Source organism: Pieris brassicae, chromosome 4, assembly GCF_905147105.1.
Source record: "Pieris brassicae chromosome 4, ilPieBrab1.1, whole genome shotgun sequence".
Lineage (NCBI taxonomy): Eukaryota > Metazoa > Arthropoda > Insecta > Lepidoptera > Pieridae > Pieris > Pieris brassicae.
This window is the reverse complement of record NC_059668.1, coordinates 19,324,252-19,345,563: the sequence shown is the minus strand read 5'-3', so window position 1 is coordinate 19,345,563 and position 21,312 is coordinate 19,324,252. Positions and strand designations below refer to the sequence as shown.

At 34.3% G+C, this 21,312-nt stretch overlaps 2 protein-coding genes across 4 annotated transcripts in view; one reads left to right on the top strand and one right to left on the bottom strand.

Annotated features, from left to right (window-relative positions):
- LOC123708266 (transcription-associated protein 1) overlaps positions 1 to 14,213 on the bottom strand; it is a 44,319-nt gene extending 30,106 nt beyond the window's left edge. For all 3 annotated transcript variants that reach the window (XM_045658900.1, XM_045658902.1, XM_045658901.1), the window contains exons 1-19: positions 13,693 to 14,213; positions 12,896 to 13,201; positions 12,271 to 12,465; positions 11,985 to 12,151; positions 11,631 to 11,866; positions 11,345 to 11,549; positions 11,003 to 11,188; positions 10,537 to 10,819; positions 9,863 to 10,084; positions 7,905 to 9,716; positions 7,637 to 7,835; positions 6,849 to 7,084; positions 5,965 to 6,205; positions 4,913 to 5,114; positions 4,083 to 4,407; positions 3,121 to 3,282; positions 2,091 to 2,342; positions 1,067 to 1,266; positions 228 to 298 (exon numbers count right to left, since the gene is read on the bottom strand). In XM_045658900.1, coding sequence (XP_045514856.1) covers positions 228 to 298; positions 1,067 to 1,266; positions 2,091 to 2,342; positions 3,121 to 3,282; positions 4,083 to 4,407; positions 4,913 to 5,114; positions 5,965 to 6,205; positions 6,849 to 7,084; positions 7,637 to 7,835; positions 7,905 to 9,716; positions 9,863 to 10,084; positions 10,537 to 10,819; positions 11,003 to 11,188; positions 11,345 to 11,549; positions 11,631 to 11,866; positions 11,985 to 12,151; positions 12,271 to 12,465; positions 12,896 to 13,201; positions 13,693 to 13,839 — 5,647 coding nt within the window. In that variant the 5' untranslated portion in view covers positions 13,840 to 14,213. The remainder of the gene's footprint in view (positions 1 to 227; positions 299 to 1,066; positions 1,267 to 2,090; positions 2,343 to 3,120; positions 3,283 to 4,082; positions 4,408 to 4,912; positions 5,115 to 5,964; positions 6,206 to 6,848; positions 7,085 to 7,636; positions 7,836 to 7,904; positions 9,717 to 9,862; positions 10,085 to 10,536; positions 10,820 to 11,002; positions 11,189 to 11,344; positions 11,550 to 11,630; positions 11,867 to 11,984; positions 12,152 to 12,270; positions 12,466 to 12,895; positions 13,202 to 13,692) is intronic.
- A 387-nt stretch (positions 14,214 to 14,600) lies between these two features.
- LOC123708774 (plexin-B) lies at positions 14,601 to 21,266 on the top strand. The gene has a single exon (XM_045659651.1). The coding sequence runs from the start codon at positions 14,715 to 14,717 to the stop codon at positions 20,403 to 20,405; it is 5,691 nt and encodes a 1,896-aa protein (XP_045515607.1). The 5' UTR covers positions 14,601 to 14,714; the 3' UTR covers positions 20,406 to 21,266.
- Positions 21,267 to 21,312: the final 46 nt, after the last annotated feature.

Here is a 21,312-nt window from a genome sequence, read left to right as displayed (position 1 = left end):
AGACTGATGTGACTGTGAAACGTGTCTTCTTTTTCTTAATAGAAAGAACATATAAAATATATAAATTTTCCGTTTTAGTAAATAAGGTTAGACCTAAATTATTTATTAGTCTTACGTTAAGGCTAAAACGTGATGTCTCACTGAAAGGATAATTTAAAAAAAATATTTAGTAACCTAAGATTTTGGTTGATATATATAAAAACCTTATTAAACAAATGATTACATACCTTGCAGCACGATTCTTTTATGGATTGCGAACTTAGCAATAATGTGACTTAGTAACAAATGACCGTGGTACCTGAAAATAATAAATATTGTTAAACTTTAAAAAATCTTCTCCTTACTTTGCTATAGTAATCTATATATATAAAAGAAAGTCGAGTTAGTTACACTATTTAAAAATCAAGCACGGTTGAACCGATTTGGCTGAAAATTAGTGGGGAGGTAGCTTTTAGGTACGTTGAACGTACTATAACAAAACGCAACAAAAAAATTACCAGTCAAAACATCAGTCCAGCCGTTCATTTAAAAAAAATAGTATGTTAATGTTATTCATGGTTAAATTTGATTGACAATTGGACAATTGGAAGTTTTGAAAGTGCTTAAGTGGATTCGAGAATAGTTCAGATTATTTTTTAAGTTTGAAACTTTGTATTTAACATGTGTGTATGAATAACGTCTGTGGGATCCGCAAGTATCAAATAAATACAAAGTAATAAAATATGGGTAGTTTTCGCATTTTGGCGTTGTAAGTGTGTTGTAAAATAACAATTTACGTCAACGTCCGTTGTTTAAGACAGTCCTTAGTCGTCCGTCCGAAGAGCGTTTTTTAAGACAGATTTTACCGCGCACCAACTCAAAGGAAACCAGCTACACGATACGTCCTTCAAGAAGCGTACCAATTCATAAAAGCCTTTGCGAGCCTTCTGACAGTGTAAGTGTCTATGGGTGACGGTAACACTAAAACATCAGGTGAGCCTCCTGCCCGATTGTCCCGTTATATAAACAAATCTGACAACATAGACAACAAAGCAGTCTAATTTCTAAATTAAAAAAAAAACCTCACCTAGTCGCTGGATCGACGTAGTTTTTGCCCAATAAACATGGCCAAGCGAATGTCATTAGCCTTCGCAGTTTGTTGCCTTGTTTCTTGTTATTCGCGTCGTGAATGTGCGCCGACGCTTGTTCGAGCAACAGACATGCAAATTGAAGTAACGAAATACGCACTGCGTCTGAACATGCGAATGGATTTTCCGGGTCAATCACCTGGAAAAGTAAATATGGATATTCAACAGTATGAAAAATTACGTGACTTTTTTTTTAAACAAGACATTTATCAAAAAAAGCCATAATTAAAAATGTTGATTTTATACGCAGTCACGTGACACAACGATCGGGATTATTCGAATGAAATACTAATATTTGTGTAATTGAACGGAAATCGCAGAACGTAAATGAATGAACATGTATAAAACTTGACGTTTGTTTACGTGTTTAGAAGCATGGTACGTCGCAGGGACTACTGCGGCCTAACGCTTTCGATGTTTGAGCTTTCGGCGTCTGGTCAGATTTTATATGCTATAAAGAAAAATATTTTGGTCCTTCCTAAATTCTTAAATTTGGCTCGACATACCATTTAATTTAATTAAAAAATGAAATTGCTTTAAAAACTAATAAATATATAATCAACAATATAGTGTAACAAAAACTGGTTCCTACTGTCGTACTTTGAATCTAACACTTTAACAATTATCATGTCTTTTTGTAATTTTGTATTCATTTCCCTTTTTATTAAATTTAAAAAAAAAAGTAATTAAATTATTAGTTAATTTTGGTTAATGTATAACATTTTTGTAATAATTGTCGAAGCTTCGGTGGCTGGAGAAAAAGTGATTCATTTGAGATCCATCGTCAAATAAATTTCTGCATTTATTCAGTTGTAACATTGTAAAAGTACCTTGTTTTATTCATTCAGACAAGCAACTAGCAGGCTCAGGCAGGTGGTAAGTGACTATTACTCATATTGACAGGTTCGCGAGTGTGTTGCCGGCCTTTTAAAATTTGGTTAAACTAAAAGTTTTCACACTTACATTATTGATAAACACCGATACCACGTTATCCGGGTTATCCTGGTAGGGGGCGGGTGGGCCTCCCACGATCTTCTGACCTTTCTCAAAACTAACAGCGAAACACGGAATCAATATCATTTGCAGAACTTTCGCTTTGAGCTCTTGAGACATCGCGTCGCTTGCGAAGTGCTCAACGAATCGGAAGAAAGCTGATCGCTTCCATTCAACTGTGTAGTTTTGAGCAACTGTGTTCTCCAGGAAATCTCGGAGGAACTATAAATAAAAAAATTGCCTTTATACATAAACAATTAACGTAAAAGTTTATATATCTACTACTACACAATTTTTGAGGATGAAATATATCAGGATTAATGAAACTGCCCATTAATTTGCCAACTGTACGCTGTAGTAGGTATATAAAAAGTAGTGGCGCTACTTTTCTGAGCCCAAGGCAAGGAAATCTCTGAGGCCCAGATCTAAATATGGGCCTCAGATTTCTGTATCTGTTTCGGGATGATTGTTTTTTTTTTGCCTTCCGTGCCTGACACACGTCTTCGACCTTTTGGGTCTGATCACTAATACAATGTACATTGGTGCACGACTGGATCGGATTTAAGACCTCAGTGATAAGAGTACCTCGCTGAAGCCGACTTGGCTAACACTGCTCTCACTGTGGTACGTACAAGAAAAATACAAGCAAAGTGCTAGTATTTGGTTAAATATTTCCCCGGTAGAGACTGCTAAGACTTAAAAAATGTTTAATTTTTTTTTCTTCAAAATTTCATAGACAATATAAATCTTATTTAAATTTATATTTACTACTAATTATAAAATCAAAAGGGCAGAACAGACGAGAAGAACTATAGCACCTTCACCAGTATTTTTAAATGCTACGTTATTTTTTATAAGTAAACAAAATAAATCTTCTTAGAATAGTAAAAAGGATTTTAGAAAAATTTGACCGGCTTCAAATACCTGACATCTCGACACGACTTTGCACCGAGAAATTTGTGGACAAACTTCTTTTTAAGGCTAAAAATAAAGTACGTACTTGGAAATCCGGTATAAATCTATCACATAAGGCCCGCAACAACTGGAAAAGCAGGTCAATGTTGGAAGGATGATGACAGAAGTAGTGCAACAAAATCTTCACTATTAGCTTCGGTTCCTTCCAATGGCTACACTCAACATTCTCAACTTTCTTATGGGACTCCTATAGCAAAAAAAATATAAGTTAAAACAGTCTTCAAATACCTACTGGCTAAACGGCTTAAAAACATATATCTATAGTAATATAAGAAACTGAACTGAATAAACTTAATTCCAGAATCAGTGGGCAAAATACCGTTTCGCATTCAATGTATAAGATATAAAACTAAAATTAACCTTGATTTGATTCAAAATAATTCAAACCTGCCATAAAAAATAAATATGAGACTTATAGAGCAGGATTAATCTTTCTCGAACTTCACGTGTACGTCTAGCGTCAATATTTACCTTATAAACCTTACCTTTAGTATGGGTGAAAAGACGGTACGAATGGTGACCGCCACGAATTTGACGTTCTGGGGTCTAAATTGTTTTCTTGTAAAATTATATTGAAAATTGGAATTAGTGTAAGGGCTTTCGGTAACGCCCTCAAATAAATATATGCTAATATAATTTATGTGGTGAAAATTACAGGTTCATAAAAACTTATATTATTATAAGTTATTGTATATACATTTAAGTTAATGTTAATATTTGAATTCAGATATGTTTATAAATATCCTGTACTCATTTGTTTTATTTAACATAAATAACCCATAATATCCTCTGAATTAATATTACACATTGTTTTTTTTTTGTATTGTCATTAATATTATTATTTTTGTTTTATAAATCAGGCAATCTTTGTTCACTGTTTTTAAAAAATAGAGTTGCCTGGAAGAGATCCCTTAGTAATGTTGCCCCGTTGAAAAAAAAACTTATTGTTAATGTACAAAGTGTGAAAAAATAATGAAAATAACTCACATGATATTGGTCACTGCACCATATTCGCTTCAATAACTCAATCAAGTCATGCTGAGTGGACAGCCACTGGTCATCAAATTTGATAAGCAAGGATATAACTCGGATCGCTTGAAATTGCATCTCAATTTTATCTGGTTGGGATAAATTGGTTCCACTATTAGCAGCCAGTAATTGCAATAGTCTGGCCTTTTTCGTGGTTTGTAGGGCTTCACGGAATGCTGGGCCGGCTTCTTCGTGTTTCACGAGGAAAACTAGGAAGCGACTCCATTGCTGGTCTTTTATATTGTTATCGCTCATAATCAGGTCGAGTGTTTCCTTCGGGTATCTATAAATAAATTGTAATAAAATGCTGTAAGTGAACAAAACACTACAACGAATTCTCATTTTATCGTTATGATTCTTTGTTTTTGAGTAGTGTTGGCCCAGTAGCTTGCGATTCTAACTTACACTTAAATAAAATTTATTTCAATTTTAGCACTTGCTCATATGGTGAAGGGAAATCTCGTAATGATCCTAAAATCGATGACACGTATCACACACAGAAGACTGATCACCTATGTCTAATTTTATGATCAAAGAAAGAAACGTATGCAATCTAAAGCGTAGGAGGCGAAGACCCATTTAAGGTCTTAGATTATTATCATTGATTTAATATCTTAATGCAATACGGAATTTATACAATTAAAAGCTATAACTGTTAAAGAAAAAAATCTTGAAAGTTAGTGAGTTTAAACAAAAGTTCTGCATCGTTAAAATATTTTTGTTTTATTATTAAATAATTCAATTTAGTTAAATTAAAACATATTGAGGATATTTTGAATGTGACTCACCTCAGTAGGAACTTTACTAATGGATCACGGAAAGGTGAGCCTGCCTCTATCATGAGAGATTTCTCCGTGTGGAATATGAGACGACAAAGCACGTCAATAAAACGCGGCGATGCGGCCGGTATTTGATGGAAAATACCAATCAATATTATTATTTTCTGTTCATTTTCCATGTTCTTTGATACGCTTTGTAAAAAGTTACCACCTAAAAACATTAAAATTTAAATAAACACCAATCTTTTATTGTATATATATGTCAAGGAATGCTCGGATTCCTTCGGACTTTTAAGAATCATAATTTATTTCGATTGGATTTGTTATGTTATTATTTCATTGTTTCATAGTTTCGTTCAGAATTATTACTTGACGGTTAAAAATACCAATATTGTTACGACCAATCAGAGCATAGCAAATGCCTCGTGTGCATTGGCCAGTACGTTCAGGGAATACAGGAAACGAATTCAGACGTAGGATAGAAGCACAGTTCTTATGGGCCATCTGAAGACAGACTTTCCGCGAGGGACCGACCGCGTGGCAGTGGCACCAACAAATTCAGATGAAGGCTTCTAAACAATAAGCTATACGAAGAAAGAGCGAGAGAGACGGACGTGCCCCTAACGTATCTTAACTACGAGAGCAAGGGAGACGAAAAACGAGGCCAGCACTGCTAACTATGCACTAAAATGCTGCTGCTATGCTGCTATTATGCTCTGCGTTTCTATGAATTAGTCGATACTGGGTAGTACTCATTGAATATTCAGTTACACAGTGGAGAATTGTGGCGATGAGACATTGGACCGAGGTTGGTCGAAGTGATTAGATGTTTAGATTGTGATTAAAAATAATTTCGTGCCTTAAACCTCGTTATGATTTGAGCTAAAGTGTTATTTGAAGTGTTAAAAGGAATCAATCTGAATTAAATACTGTACGATAATTATTCGTGTGCTTTGTACTCAGACTTTACTATGCGCTGTAATGGCGATGTCGTTATATATCGATGGAGTGACGACATTTCTCCGACTTATATATATTTAATTTTCTGTAAAATTACTGACCTCTATTGGTCTGAATCGAATAATCCAGCAATTTCTTTAATAATTGCAAAAGTTGTTCACAGAGCTTTTCACTGAAGGTGGACGGGAAAAGCTGTGTCAGGTATGAGAGCCTCTTAGCGCCGTTGACGCTTAAGTTCCTGTGGTCTCCCAACGTAAGCAGCAAGGGTCTCATGACCGGATGAACCATGTCCATATCAATTTGGAATCCAGCTAAGAATTTTTGCATACACTCAAATCCCGCCTAAAACAAATTTTATAAATATCTAAAGTATATGTAAATGTTGTGTTTTTAATAAAATTCCTCCTAAATTGAATACGGCTAGATCGATTATGATGAGTTTTTTGTGTATTTAAGACATATGTAAACGACAACAACGATATACTAGCTATATATATATATATATATACTAGCTGACCCGGCAAACGTCGTTTTGCCATGTATATAATTAATAGGAAATTTTTTTTTAGTTCAATAAAAATAATACTATAATAAAAAATAGGGGTTGATCTTAGAGGGGTGACAATTAAGGGTTGTATGTATTTTTGTATGTTGTATCATAACATAATAAAAACAAAACAAGGGGGTTGAAATATAGGTAGTAGCCGATTCTCAGACTTACTGTATATGCATAAAAAATTTCATAAGAATCGGTCGATCCTTTTCGGAGGAGTATGAGAACGAACATTGTGATACGAGAATTTTATATATATATAGTGAGAATTTTTTTTATACACCAATAAAATGAAGGAAAAAAAATTCAATGTTAAGTAATTATTGATATTATAGATCCTTGTTGGTGCTACGATAAATTATATAATTGACAGTGCATATACTAAAATACATAAATTACGCTAACTACTAACTAATAACAAGGAATATTTACCTGTTGCAGCTCTGTATCATTCTTCTCCAGTGATTTATACAACACTTGGAATATCTTCTCCCTACAATGTTTTTCCTGTATATAATGACACGCCGCTAAAGCCCGTAAAGCCGAAATACGAAGAGGGATAAGATTGACCCCTTTGTAACAGGGCAGCTTTCCAAGCATCGCGTCTTCAGCCTCGCAAAGGGAGAGCAGTTCGCGGAAGAACACTTTGTGCTCGTTAACGTTCAGATCTGGAAAAAGTATACGTATAGTATTGTCTTTTGTTAACATAGCTTTTACACATTAGGCAATCACTTTTTAAACGGACTGAAGCTATGTATTATTATTATAAACTAAAACGCCGGAAAAAAAATTACATTCAAAATTATGTAAATAATTATAAGTTTATAATAATAATACACAGCTTCAATCCTTTTAACTTGTTTTCTTAAAGTATACGTATGATACGTCGTTGCGTGCGTTATCACTATGTATACGCTCTCGTATTCACGTACGTAATTATATTAAATATATAATACACAACCAGTAGAATAATAATAACCTCTTAACGATAATAAGGTACATTTTAATATCTATGAAATAAACAATAAAGTAGAATTAATATTAAGTCTTTACATATGAAAGTGACAGTTTTTGGTCAGGAATTCCAAATTCAATTTTTTTAAATTATTTACTCGTGCATTTGTTTTTCGAAATCCATGATTCTTTTTTTTTTCTTTGCTGTATTCATAAAATGGAAAACATGAAATCTCGCGTTATTTAATGAAAATAATAAATTATACCTATTGTAAACAGTCTCGGTTTAAGAGTTGTGCAGAAGGTAGTCCCGTCCATTAGACCCATTTGTGCATTAGCGGGTTGATGTCTCAGTAAGTGCTTCTTAGGCGGAATTATATCCGACAACACTTCCCGGTGTGGGTCCATTACATCAGTTACGGATTTATTCTGTAGTTCAGCTATAAGCTCCAAGGATTTCATTGCCTAAAAGCAATAAACTATCAGTTAAATCCATTCAATTGTTATTAAATATTTTACGATAATAATAGGTACCTGTTGCCGAACGAGTAGATGAGGGCTGGTAACCTGCAAGACGAGTTCTTGCAAAACATCGTGCAGCGCTCGAGTCCTAGCGGCTGCCACTTCTCCATCCAGTTCAATGGCTTGTCCTCCCGGACCGCTCACACAAACGCGAACTAATCGCTCCAAATTCACGGTAGCCATATCCAATGCACCCGACGAAACTTCCCCGGTCAAATCCATCATCACAAACAAAACCGCCTTCAAAAAGGTAAACACGTGCTTGTACACCCATTCCGGCGCCATTTTCTCAAACATAAACTTGACCGCTATACAGCCTCCGAGCTTAGCGTACCAGGCACGCTCGTAGCAAAGCGATGACATTCTCTCAGCTAGGTACTCCATCAAAGGCAATTTGCAGGCTCGTTCTTTGTTTCCCAGAACTGTTGCTGCTGTTTCTATCATTAGTACTAGAGCCAAATGTCCAGGTTTACACAGTTCCTTCTCTTCATGACCCATTACAACTGCGATGGCGTCCACTAAAACTAAGGCATCGAGACCCTCTTTCGGCCCCCCAGAACCCGCAAAAGGCCCCGCTTCTTGGGCTATGGCGACTAAAGTATAATGACGCACAAGAGATACCATTGTGGGTAGAACGTGCTGTCGCAACTCCTTAATGGCGGCGGCGACAAACATTCCGGTGAGCGCCGTTTTGTGCGTGTTTCTAACGATCGAATTGGAACATTTGTAGTACGGACCACTCTGGGCTGGTATTTTTCCTTCGAGAAAGCTAGGATGGTTGAACAACTTTTGGAGTGTAGGTCTGTCGTCCTCTAAATTCAGGGAAGCCGCCAAATAACAGCGAAGAACTTCCCAACACTGGCGACGATAAAACGGGTCCGTAGTACTCGATTTCAAAGCAGAAAATGCGGTTTCTATCACTTTATCTACTTCAAAATCGATCGGTTTAGCTTGATCTTGGAAGTAAGCCATAACTGCAGGTGGAGGAGCGTCGGTTTCGCGGTATTCCAGTCTCTGCGGTTCAATCATCATCTTTCTGTTACCACCACCAAATTTTCCAAGTACTCTAAAAGCTATTCTTGCAACTTCGCTATTCTGTAGGGTTCTCCAAAGAGCTTGCATTAGATCTGCTCTAACGGGTTGGATATGCTCATACAAGAAGTCAGGCTGCAAATTATCAACGCACAGCTCCAACGTTCGGAGCCCTTGCGATATTAAAGTATGAGATCCATTTAGAGCCGAAACTAATGGGTCCATCAGCATCGGCAAATACGGTAAGAGGCTACTCAACCTAACCGGCACCGTCAAACATAGCTCCACAAATAAATCTTTCATGTGCTGTTTGTGAAGACCACTTTGCAGCCTATTAAGGCCTTCCAGTAAATTCGGTAGTAATGGCAGAAATTCTTGATATAGCAAGTCGTGGCTGCCGCCGCCGATGGATCGAAATAATGCTCTTAGAAGTAAGAAATAATTATACGGTTCTTTTGCGGTCATCGCGTAATCCATAGCCTTGTTAACTATGCTGTGTAAGTGAGGCCTCAACATCTGTTCATTTTCCGTCGGAAATAAACTTACGGAGCCAAAAACTAATTTAAATAATCTTAGGTATAAATTAGATCTTTCTACGTTAGAACCCATTTCCTCCATTCTCTTTAAGAGATATTCAACAAGTACAGTGGCAAATATGGGTGACGTCGCGGGATTTGACAAAAACGTGTTGGCAATAATTTGAAGCGTGGTATTTTTATTTATTCTTTCGACCATATGAGAAATGGTTGCTGTGAATATTTCTTGAAATGTTTGAGGGTTCATCATGGAGAACTGAAAAGATTTTCTTAAATCATAATCATCTTAAATCAACAATAGCCTAATTTTATTTATTTTATTATTCTAACCTTTATTTAAAGACAAATAATTGATCACGTTATGTGACTTTTATAAACCATTTTTTTTTAAATAAAACTTACCACTCCGCTGAAATGTTCAAGCACTTCCTTTTCTTCCTTCGAGCGAACATGGGGCTGCGAAGGCGTATGAAGTGGTTGACGAGGCGCAGATAACGTATAAATGTCCAAGGACTGCAAGCCCCATATCACCAGGCGGATGTACACCAGTGTCTCTCGGGCTGACACGTGCTGTTTCTGACCTGCTACGGTCGTTGTCGATGTGCCTTCGGCAGTTGTCGATGTCTATTTAAGAAGTATTATAAATATAAATAATATAACATCGATTCTTAATAATTCGATAATTATCTGTATACACTATACAGATCTTGCTGGGTTTTATACCACTTGGTTCTCTTATGCTTGGAGATGTTTTTGAATTGAGCACAAAATAGAACAGAAAGACACACAAAGCTGAAGTTGTATTTCATTAAACACAATATAGATCGCCTATAATTCATAAATTCAAATATACAATTAAATCATTTGAAACTACTCAAATGACGTATATTAAATTGTCAGTCATCATTTTCAGTCGACATTTTAATATTTGTTCTAATAACATTTTTATGCAAAATTTAAGGTCCACATAAATAATTCATTTAATAGTTCTAAAGCTATATATACAAACACACCTAAAGAAAACAATTCAGTAAATTACTTCAAAGATAAAATAAACCACTTTTTTTGTAACATACCTTACAAGAGGCACAACCCCAAGTTATTGTTTTAACACCGCACACTAATGTCTTGACCAAGGTCCTGTAGTCCCCAACATTCAAATTGCTCATTTGTGATGTTGGAAATCCAATCTTAGATTTTTCTTCTACTTTGTTCAAGCTGTCAAGAAAGTCTGTTGTTGGTTTCTCATCTTCCACCTTGACTTCAACAGTTGTAGGTACTATGGCTGTCGGTGTATTTGGATTTGTGGGTGGATTTCCATTTGTAGAACTTGGAGCTGGAGCTGGACAAGCTTGTTTACTGGAAAATAAATTTTAGTTAATAAAACGACAAGGATATGTATGCAATGGTACAAGTTATTGACTATATATTTTATATAACTCCGTAGAAATACTTAAGGATTATTATTTAAAATAGTAATATAACAAAAATTTGAAAAAGAAATAATTATTACTCATTAATATTTTTTTTAACATAACTTACTACTTAGCCATAAGTGCCGGTAGTTGTAGCTTAGACATGGTTTTAAACTTAAGCACAAATACTTCCAAAATTCGCATGAGCAGCTGCCTTCCCTGCGGCTGTGTTCCTGCCGCGTTCTCACTTTCTGACCTTTGGCGAATGCAGTCTACCAAATTAAGCAGTAGCTTACAAGACATAGTTTGAATACTGAAAAAAAGTTATTATATAAAACTCCGGATATCCGAAATTATAGATAAAAACAAATTGTATATTTAAAATAAGAATATACATAGCTGCTCAAGTCAGTGGATGTATAATCCAAAATGACTATGGACTGTGTAAAAAGATATAAAAAATGCTCACCTAGTTGGTAAAGATTCATCATGTACATTTTTTGAAAACAAATGTGCTGCAATTGCTAGATCTGAGAGAGGCAAATGCTGTCGCACATGATGGACCAAGTCTGCTAAAGTGGAATAGGCCAAAGGTCGCAATGACTCATGTACAGTCCAACCACCTCCAAGTAACACATCTTCATCAAATAATCGCTCCATGTAGGGAACAAATTCTATAAATAAACAGTGTGTAACAATAGTACTTTATGTAAATGTGTTATTAATTTATTTAATTATAGTTAAGGAATACATACTCAGTCTTAAATCCGTAGCTAAAATATGGCGAGTAGCTATGACCAATTCTTTCCTTAAGTGGGCTACCTCTGGAGGACATAATGTTAGCAACCCAATAATGCCCTTTACCATCATGGTTGCATGATTAGCTATTGTTTCCTGATAAATCCTAATAATGTAGGCCAAAAACGCCAATGTTTTTATTTGAGCTCCCATAAAATCAACAAAAACCTCTTTATTGAATGTGGCAGATTGGCTGAAAACAATATTTTAGTGAATATTGTAAAACAATAGTATAAGCTACACAAGTTAATACTATTAAATTAATTATTACAGACCCAAAAGTAGGCTTTATGATATCAAAAAAATCATACCGGAGTGTAGCAGAGGGTTGTAGAGTAATAGTGTCCATGATAAGAGGAATGAAATTACTGACTTCTTGGTGTACATTCTGCTTATAAAGTTGATACATAAGAACTACTATAATTGGAAGTTCTTGGATCACTTTGAGAGAAATCACAGATTTTGGAATTAGATTGTACTGAAAGAAAAATTTATTTATAAGAATTTAGTGTTATGCTTAAATAACAATTTTGAATACAGTTAAACTCAGTTAATAAATAGCAATTAGTTTATGAATAACAAATTTTTATTCCTTACTGTGACAACACTTCCATCTAGTAGTTTCTTTTCAGTATGTATCGGTGTTGTAGTGTATGTTTCAAGTAGAAGCTGATCTATATTCACTTCCGAGAGATCCTTTACTCGAATTGATGGCCGTGGTTCAAATATTTTTGGCAAGTGGTTAGGTAAATCAGAGTATATCGCTTTAACCCACTGTAGGAACTTATGAATCTGAAAAACAAATAGTCAGCTCATTACATGGTAGAGCAGCAAGCTTTGTAAGTTTGAGTTACTAAACCATGGTGAAACAATTCCACTAGAAACCTGTGGGTTTTATTTTAATTAAAAAAATAACAATAAAGTCTCATTGATAGATGAGTACTTAGATGTTATATTAATAAAAACATATTCTTTCTTATTACTTACTACTTTCTTGACTAACCTGTTAATGTTAAACAGGATCCCAATAAATTAACACAAATCATTATGATTATAACAAAGAAGAAAAAATATTGTGCAACCTATACCACTGAGTATGTTAAATAGTAGTGCAGGTCACACAGGTCAAAAGTTAGCCAAGCCAAGGGACTTTTCCTGTCTCATCAGAAATAAAAGCATAAAGGTACCCACATCTAAATAAAACAATAAAAATAAAACTTACATCAACATCAGTAGAATATGCAGGTCTGTATTGTTTATGCAGTTCCATAAAAATTTTTAGGCATACTAAGACATTCTCTTCATTCTCTATTTCCATTAGCTTCAACATCAATATTAATATACTTTTAACATATGGCCTAAGTGTCTCACTGATAGGCAGCCTATGTATCATCTCCAATATAAGTTTTCTAACTTGTTGTATATTGTACTCGGCAATAAAGTGTGGTTCCCCTTCTTGTAATATTTTAAGAAAAATTTTGAGAGAATGCTCCAAAAATTGAGGGTACTGTGGTGAACTTAGAATTACCTGAAAAATGTGTTAGTATCAATGTTGTACATATGAGTAGGTATTTTTATCATAATATTGTTTTACATGTCAATAAATCAAATTAAATTAAATTATTCATTATAAAATAGTTTCATAGTTCATAATAACTAAAGCTTCAGGATTGAAATCGCTAAGTTATATGTTCTACAAAAAATTTACTAAGATGTATGTTCTAAAATATTTAAGTAATAATTTATTTTATTAACATTTTGTGAATATTGATTAAAACATTTTAATGCTGAAATTTAGCTAAAATTAAAATCTGAATATAATACAATTCAATTCTATGAGGTTGAAAAATCGCCCACGTATTTTACACATGACCTACCCACAGTTGTAATTAAAAGTAATAGTATTTAATTTTACGTTTCTATTATTAACCCAATAGCTTTAAACATAGTTATTCGTCATTCTACGTCTTTTATACAATTTGTAAAAGCTGTTTTTTTGAGGCCATAAAGTGTTTTTACCTCGAAATTCTCACTTAGCTCCTGCGCAGCTTTGAGTTTAATTTCATCCTTAGCACCGGGATCCGCAAGCATGGTCACATAGCTTCGGTATGTGTTCATCTGGGTGTGCGGATCCCCAGGTCCGCCGGCAGCCATAGTAGCCATCATTTCAACGATTTAATAGCAGCGAAATACACAAGAAAAGATCATAACATACCCCAAAGCAGGTTTCTTTATAGATAGATTACAAAACATAATTCAATTGAATTTTAATAACACTTTTTCTAGGACAGGTTTTAAGTTTATACACTCACAAACACATGGATAATTACTTCTTGCCCTTACAATATATTTATTTATTATAAATTTATTCTATCATCAATATTAATTCTATGTATCTTAATTAAACTGACAAAAACAAAACCAAATTGCGAAAAATTGTACAAAAATTAAAAAAAATATTTTAACGTAAAGTTTTAGTTCTTGCCGCTTTCCGTTTCGCCACCATTTTGTACACTGTGGAGGTAATTTCGCCTCCGACGCTGTCGAGTGTCTACCAAACACACGGCTTTTTTCGTTAATATGATCTGTGTCACTAGTAACTAAAGTTCAATAATAATACAGTGTATAATAGCTTTACTACTCACTTCACTACCACTTGGTACTTAGGCTACTGAAATGGCAGTTCGGCACAATTGAGCCCCTTTATTTCGTATAGATATGTACTTGTTCACTGAGATAAATAAGTATATGGACAAGCTGTGAGAATATCGAGTGTAGATATCAAAGTGTAAATATGTATCATTAATTGGTAACAAAACAGACGAGATAAATAGACACTGGACAGAGCAACAAAAAGTTTTACTTTTTCAGAGGAATCTGTACTCTTTTACTTATGGTTCATACTTTGCTGTTTATTCTGTCATCGGCATCGATATTGTATCGCTTGATATTATTGTAAAATGGGTTGAAAATGAAAAAGAAACAACATCGGTTGTGAAAACAGTTTAAAAATTAATGTGAGAATATATAACAATGTGATTATGGTAGCTATCATGACAGGATTACTTATAATATTTTGGCTTCAGTGCACAGTGGTTTATGGATTTGATTTCATATCTCAATATCCTATGCACTCTAATGAAACATTCTATTTCAATCACTTAGTTGTAGACAAAGTCAGTGGCCAAGTTTACGCCGCCTCTATAAATTGGCTTCATCAGCTAAGTCCCGATTTAAAGCCTCTACACGTAATTCGGACTGGGCCCAAACTAGATAACCCGACGTGCCATGCCAGTGGATGCTCTTCTTCCGATATCCAAACAACATGGATCGACAATGTAAATAAGATATTAGTGATTGATCAAGAGTCAAGAATAGTTATAGCATGTGGTAGTGTGGCCCAAGGTTCATGCTCTTTGTACAAGCTGGGTGATTTGTCTGCAGACCCTGACTTTATTGCTGAAAGTGTTGCAGCAAATGACGCTGATGCATCTACTTATGCATTTATAGGTCCTGAAAGATATAATTCCTGGGAACGGTCTAATGCCCTTTATGTTGGAACAACTTTTACAAATAATGGTGATTATAGGCATGATGTTCCTGCTATTTCAAGCAGAAATTTAATGTCTCTACAGCTGGCACAGTCTACATTTGCTAAACAGAGTTCAATACAAATAGATGTTAAATATAGAGACAACTTTTTAGTACAATATGTTTATGGATTCAATGCTAGTGATTATGCCTACTTTCTCATCATCCAGAAGCATTCACATCTTGCGGGAAATGAAGAACTTGGATATGTGTCAAGATTAGCTAGGACTTGTGTTAATGATGACAACTATAATAGCTATACTGAGATTACTTTAGAGTGTCATGTGAGAGAAGTTACAAGTGAAGGTAAGAGTGAAATTGTCAATTATAATCTAGTACAAGATGCAAAAATTGCTAAAGCTGGTATTAATCTAGCAAATCAGTTAGGTATAGAACCAGGTGATTATATTCTTGTAGCAACTTTTAGTCCATCAAAAGGTATTAGTAATGAGCCCATGTCAAAATCTGCAATTTGTGTATTTTCCATGCAGGAAATAGAAATCAAGTTTAATGAAAATGTTCATATGTGTTTTAATGGCAGTACTAAGGCCCGTAATATGGGTTACATATCTGGTATGATATCAGATGGTAAATGTCCTAGTGTTGGTTCAGTTGGTAATATTCTTAACTTTTGTGAAGTAGGATTAAAAATAAGTGGTCTATATCCCATTAAAACAATGTCTGTGCTTCAGTGGAATGACACTTTAACTACATCTGTTACTATGTCTGTTACCGGATTACATACAGTAGCTTTCCTTGGGACTAGCAAGGGTAGTATAAAAAGAGTATTAATTGATGCTGAAAAGGCTTTACAATATTCTAGCGAAGTTCTTTTACCTGGTCAAAGAATACTTCCTGATACCACTTTATCCCCATATCAAAAATCAATTTATGTGATAGCCAAAAATTCCATAATTCAAATATCTACAGAAAAATGTGCAGATTATAGCAATTGCTCTTCATGTTTGGAATCAAATGACCCTCATTGTGGCTGGTGTTCATTAGAAAAACGTTGTACCATACAAAATATGTGTCAAAAAGGTACACAAAGTGCTCCTAGATGGCTATCTCAGTACACTGGTCAGCAATGCATTGACTTTGAACAAATTTTACCAGATAGAATATCAGTAAATGAAGTGACTACTGTTCAATTAGTTATAAGAACTTTACCTGAATTACCATTTGGTGCTAAGTATAAATGTGTCTTTGGCAATGCACCTGCAATTGATGCAGCTGTTACTTCTAGCGGTCTTGCATGTCCAACACCAGATTTAAAACATAGGCCAAAAATCTCGCCTAATCAAGATCATGTTTATGTTCCGTTATCAGTTCATTCATCTGAAACAAATAAAGATTTTGTTTCTCGTAATTTTGCTTTCTATGATTGCTCCAAACATACAACATGCCAAAGCTGCATCATGAGTGAGTGGGCATGCAATTGGTGTATTTATGATAATAAGTGCACACATGATGTTTCACTTTGCCAAAGAACAATCATATCAGGGGAAAATAATCCAACAAAGTTACTTAATCATGGTATTGGACACTGTCCCCGAATCAGACAATACAAAAAACCAATTTTATTACCAAATAATGTACCAAAAGAATTGGAACTTGAAGTTGAAAACCTGCCACATTTACAACCTGGACACACAGGATTTCAGTGTATTGTTAGTATTGAATTGGCTAATATGATTTTACCAGCAAGAGTTGAATCAAATCATTTTATTGTTTGTGATAAAACTATGTATTCCTATGAAGAGGATGTTGGTGAATATAATGTCAGTGTCAAAGTTTTTTGGAATCATAAACATTATATTGATACTATAACAATTACTTTATATAAATGTGAAATACTGGGATCACACCGAGATCATGCAGATTGCTCTCTTTGCATTACACGAAACACAGTTTATCAGTGCACCTGGTGTGGAAACTCTTGTTCATATAGTGACTCGTGTCTTGAGAATCCAGTAACTGAATGTCCCAAACCTAGAATTGATATGATCAAACCATTAAGTGGACCAATTGAAGGTGGAACAATCCTCACCATTGAAGGCAGCAACCTTGGTTTGCACGTAGAAGAAGTAACAGGAAAAGTTCGCATTGGAGAAGTTCTTTGTGAAATAGTAGATTTCGAAGTATCTGTGAGTATTACGTGCAAAACTGGGCCATCTAATTCTTCTGCTGTAGTACCAGTCATTGTTGAAAATGACTCTGGCTACACAGAATCATCAGTATTTTTCAGTTACAAAAATATAAAACTACAAGGCGTTTATCCTACCTTAGGCCCTGTTGCTGGTGGTACTCAGTTGGCAATTGGAGGACAACATCTCAATATTGGATCCAAAGTCTTGGCATATCTTGATGAACTTCCTTGTCCTGTAAACAAGACCCAAACTTCAAACAGTAGGCTAATATGTGTAACTCCTAAAGTAAATAATCCTCTTATAATACATACCATTACAGTTTCTATTGATAATGCAAATCGAACACTAAAAGGAGACCTTTTTAACTATACAATTGACCCAACAATTATGGAGATTAAACCATTAAAAAGCTTTATATCTGGAGGGAGAATGATAACAGTTCATGGCACTAATTTACACACAATACAAAAGCCTTTAATAAAGTTATATTATTCAAATGAAGATATACCAGTTAATTCTACTTCCTGTGTTGTTCTGAATTCCAACCAAATGGAATGTCCAAGTCCAGCTATTAATAAAAAATATAATGAAATCTTACAAGCCACAAAATCTCAAACCAATACTCCTCAGATTGCTATGAAAATTGGATTTGTAATGGATAATGTAGAAACTATGCATGATTTAGAAAAATATTTTAACCCACCAAGGACCCACATGGTTTATGTAGATGATCCTCATATCTATCAATTTCCAAATAGAATTAAATCTTATAAAGACCACCATGACCCGTTAGTTATAGAAGGAGAGAGTTTAATTAAAGCTAGTGATGAGTCTGACGTTGTTGTAACTATAGGTACTCAGCCATGTAACGTTACAAGTTTAACAATGCAGCAACTACTATGTACTCCGCCTGAATTACAACCTGCAAGTACTGATGAAAATGGATTTCAAACTAATGAATTAAACTTGCCTTTAGTTGTTGTTAAAATTGGTAAAAATTTAAGATTTCCTATAGGGTATCTTCATTATGAGCTACTAAGAAATTATAATTTTCCTCCGGAAGCCATTGCTGCAATTGCAGCTGGCACATTCTTCTTGGTTTTAATATTTATGATTGTACTTGTTATGTACAGAAGACGTAGCACGAAAGCAGAAAGAGAATATAAACGCATTCAAATACAAATGGATACTCTTGAAAGTAATGTTCGATTAGAGTGCAAATTAGCCTTTGCAGAGCTTCAAACTGATATGTCAGATTTAGCAGCCGATCTGGAACATTCTGGGATACCAACACTTGATCACGTTAATTATGTCATGAAAGTATTTTTCCCCGGAGTGTCTGATCATCCAATTCTAAATGTCCAGCGTCAGTTCATTAATACACCCAGAACGAACTACGATGCAGCTATGTTTCAATTTGAACAACTGTTGAACAACAAATGTTTTTTATTGTCATTTATTGACACATTAGAATCTCAGAAGTCATTTAACATACGAGATAAAGTTAACGTCGCTTCTTTATTAATGATAATTCTAATGGGAAAAATGGAATATGCCACGGATATATTAAAATCTCTTTTATTGCGACTCATTGACAAATCGGTGTGTAATAAACACCCTCAGTTGATGTTACGTAGAACAGAAAGTGTCGTCGAAAAAATGCTTACTAATTGGATGGCATTATGTATGTATTACTATTTAAAAGATTACGCAGGATCATCTCTTTTCTTATTATTTAAGGCTATAAAACATCAAATAGAAAAGGGAGTAGTAGATGCTATTACTAATGAAGCACGATATTCTTTATCAGAAGAAAAACTGCTTAAAGAACAGATTGATTACCAAATAGTAACATTGCACATAATACAAGATGATTTTGATGACAAAGTGCAGTGTAAAGTATTAGATTGCGATAGCATTTCACAAGTCAAAGGTAAAATATTAGACGCTTTATTTAAAAATACGCCATTTAGTTTACGTCCCTCCGTCCATGAAGTTGATCTAGAGTGGAGGCATGGCAGAGGTGGTCATGTCACTCTCCAAGATGAAGACGTCACTACTAAAACATTAAATGGCTGGCGTAAATTGAACACTTTAGCCCATTATGGCGTAAAAGAATCTGCTGTTATGTCCCTAATACCTCGTCAAAATGATAGTTTTAATACGCCATATAAGATACCATGCAAAAATTGCACTGGAATATACTGTACAAACTCACATATACGTGTTTATAAGAGCGATATATCGGATCAAAATGTTCATTATTATCACCTAGTCAAGCCTATCGAATACCAACATATCGTCAATAAGTCATCGGAGCATAGTCATAAAGCTATTCCAGAAATTTTTCTAACTCGATTGCTTTCAACAAAGGGTACGGTGCACAAATTTGTAGATGATTTCTTTGGTACGATATTAACTGTAAATGAAGTACTACCTCCAGCTGTTAAATGGTTGTTTGATCTATTTGATGATGCAGCTCGTTCACACGGTATTATAAATCCGGAGGTAGTACATGCTTGGAAATCTAACAGCTTACCTCTAAGATTTTGGGTAAATCTCATAAAAAATCCAGATTTCATATTTGATATTAATAAAACTGCAACGGTAGATTCGTCACTTTCAGTAATCGCCCAAACGTTTATGGACGCGTGTTCATTATCGGAACACCGACTATGTAAAGATTCTCCATCCAATAAATTGTTATTTGCAAAAGACTTACCGACATATAGAGACATGGTTATCCATTTTTATCAAGCCGTGTCTCAATTACCTCAAGTTACTGACCAAGAGCTGAGTACTTCGATGCAGCAGCTTTCCGTGGAACAGCTTAATGAATTCGATACACTTTCGGCTTTGAAAGAGCTGTACATTTATGTCAGTAAATATAGAGAACCAATTGTGTTAGGTTTAGAAAATAAAATGCACTTAGCCCATAAATTAGATAACATAGCATGCACTATGGAAGGTGATCCGTCATCCATATGCTGACTATATGATAATGTAAGTTACAATTTAATTGCATTTAAATGATTTATTTAATAAGTACACTAAATATTTTGTAAAATATAAAAGCTTTAATTTATTATAAAATACTCAGATTGACACATTTGTAAAGAAAGACTGTATAGTACCAGTTCCATATTTCTAGTTAGAATGTTATAACGGATAGATTTTTTTTTAATTCACTTTGGATTAATGCGACATACTTATAAACAGTGAGATTAATTTGTCCGTAAGTTTAATACAACTGTTTTTCTATTATGTAATATGATCTATTAAAAATTAAAATATGTTTAAGTCTTCAATCACTCCCAGTGGCCATATTTTATAATCTCGTGACATTTTTTATTATAAGAAGTTTGAATAAAAGTTTATAAAATTATATTGCTCTCCTTCATGTTTTCATGGTTTTCAAAGTATTATGTGGTCTGGCACTGAAATATTTATTGTAATTTATAATGACAAGTATATTACTATGACGCTAAATACTTAAATATTGATGTGTATTTGCTAAGTTTAATATGTGTAAAGAGAAATACGATTTAAGAAAAATGTTGTGATATTTGTATTTGGAATATACATAACGTTTCTTGCTTATATGTTGTCTTTTGTTTTTTTTAATACTTTGTATATTTTTAGTTAATAGAAATTGAAAGAATCTCATTTTTGCTCATTATCTGTTATTGTGTTTGAATCTCTATGGTCTGTATTAGCACTAAGTTACAGCGTCATTTTATTCCAATTACAAAATAATTTAAGTATCTAGATGTAATTTATTGATTGTAAGGCAGCGTAACTTCACCCGTCTCTTAAAATTTTATATTTAATGACCTAGAAATATACTTATTTATCAAACTTTGCTTGTTTTGTTTATGTCATTCGTCAGTCGAGACAT

What these genes read in the sequence shown, in the direction of transcription:
- LOC123708774 (XM_045659651.1), top strand. Translation starts at nt 14,715, where the DNA reads ATGGTAGCTATCATGACAGGATTACTTATAATATTTTGGCTTCAGTGC.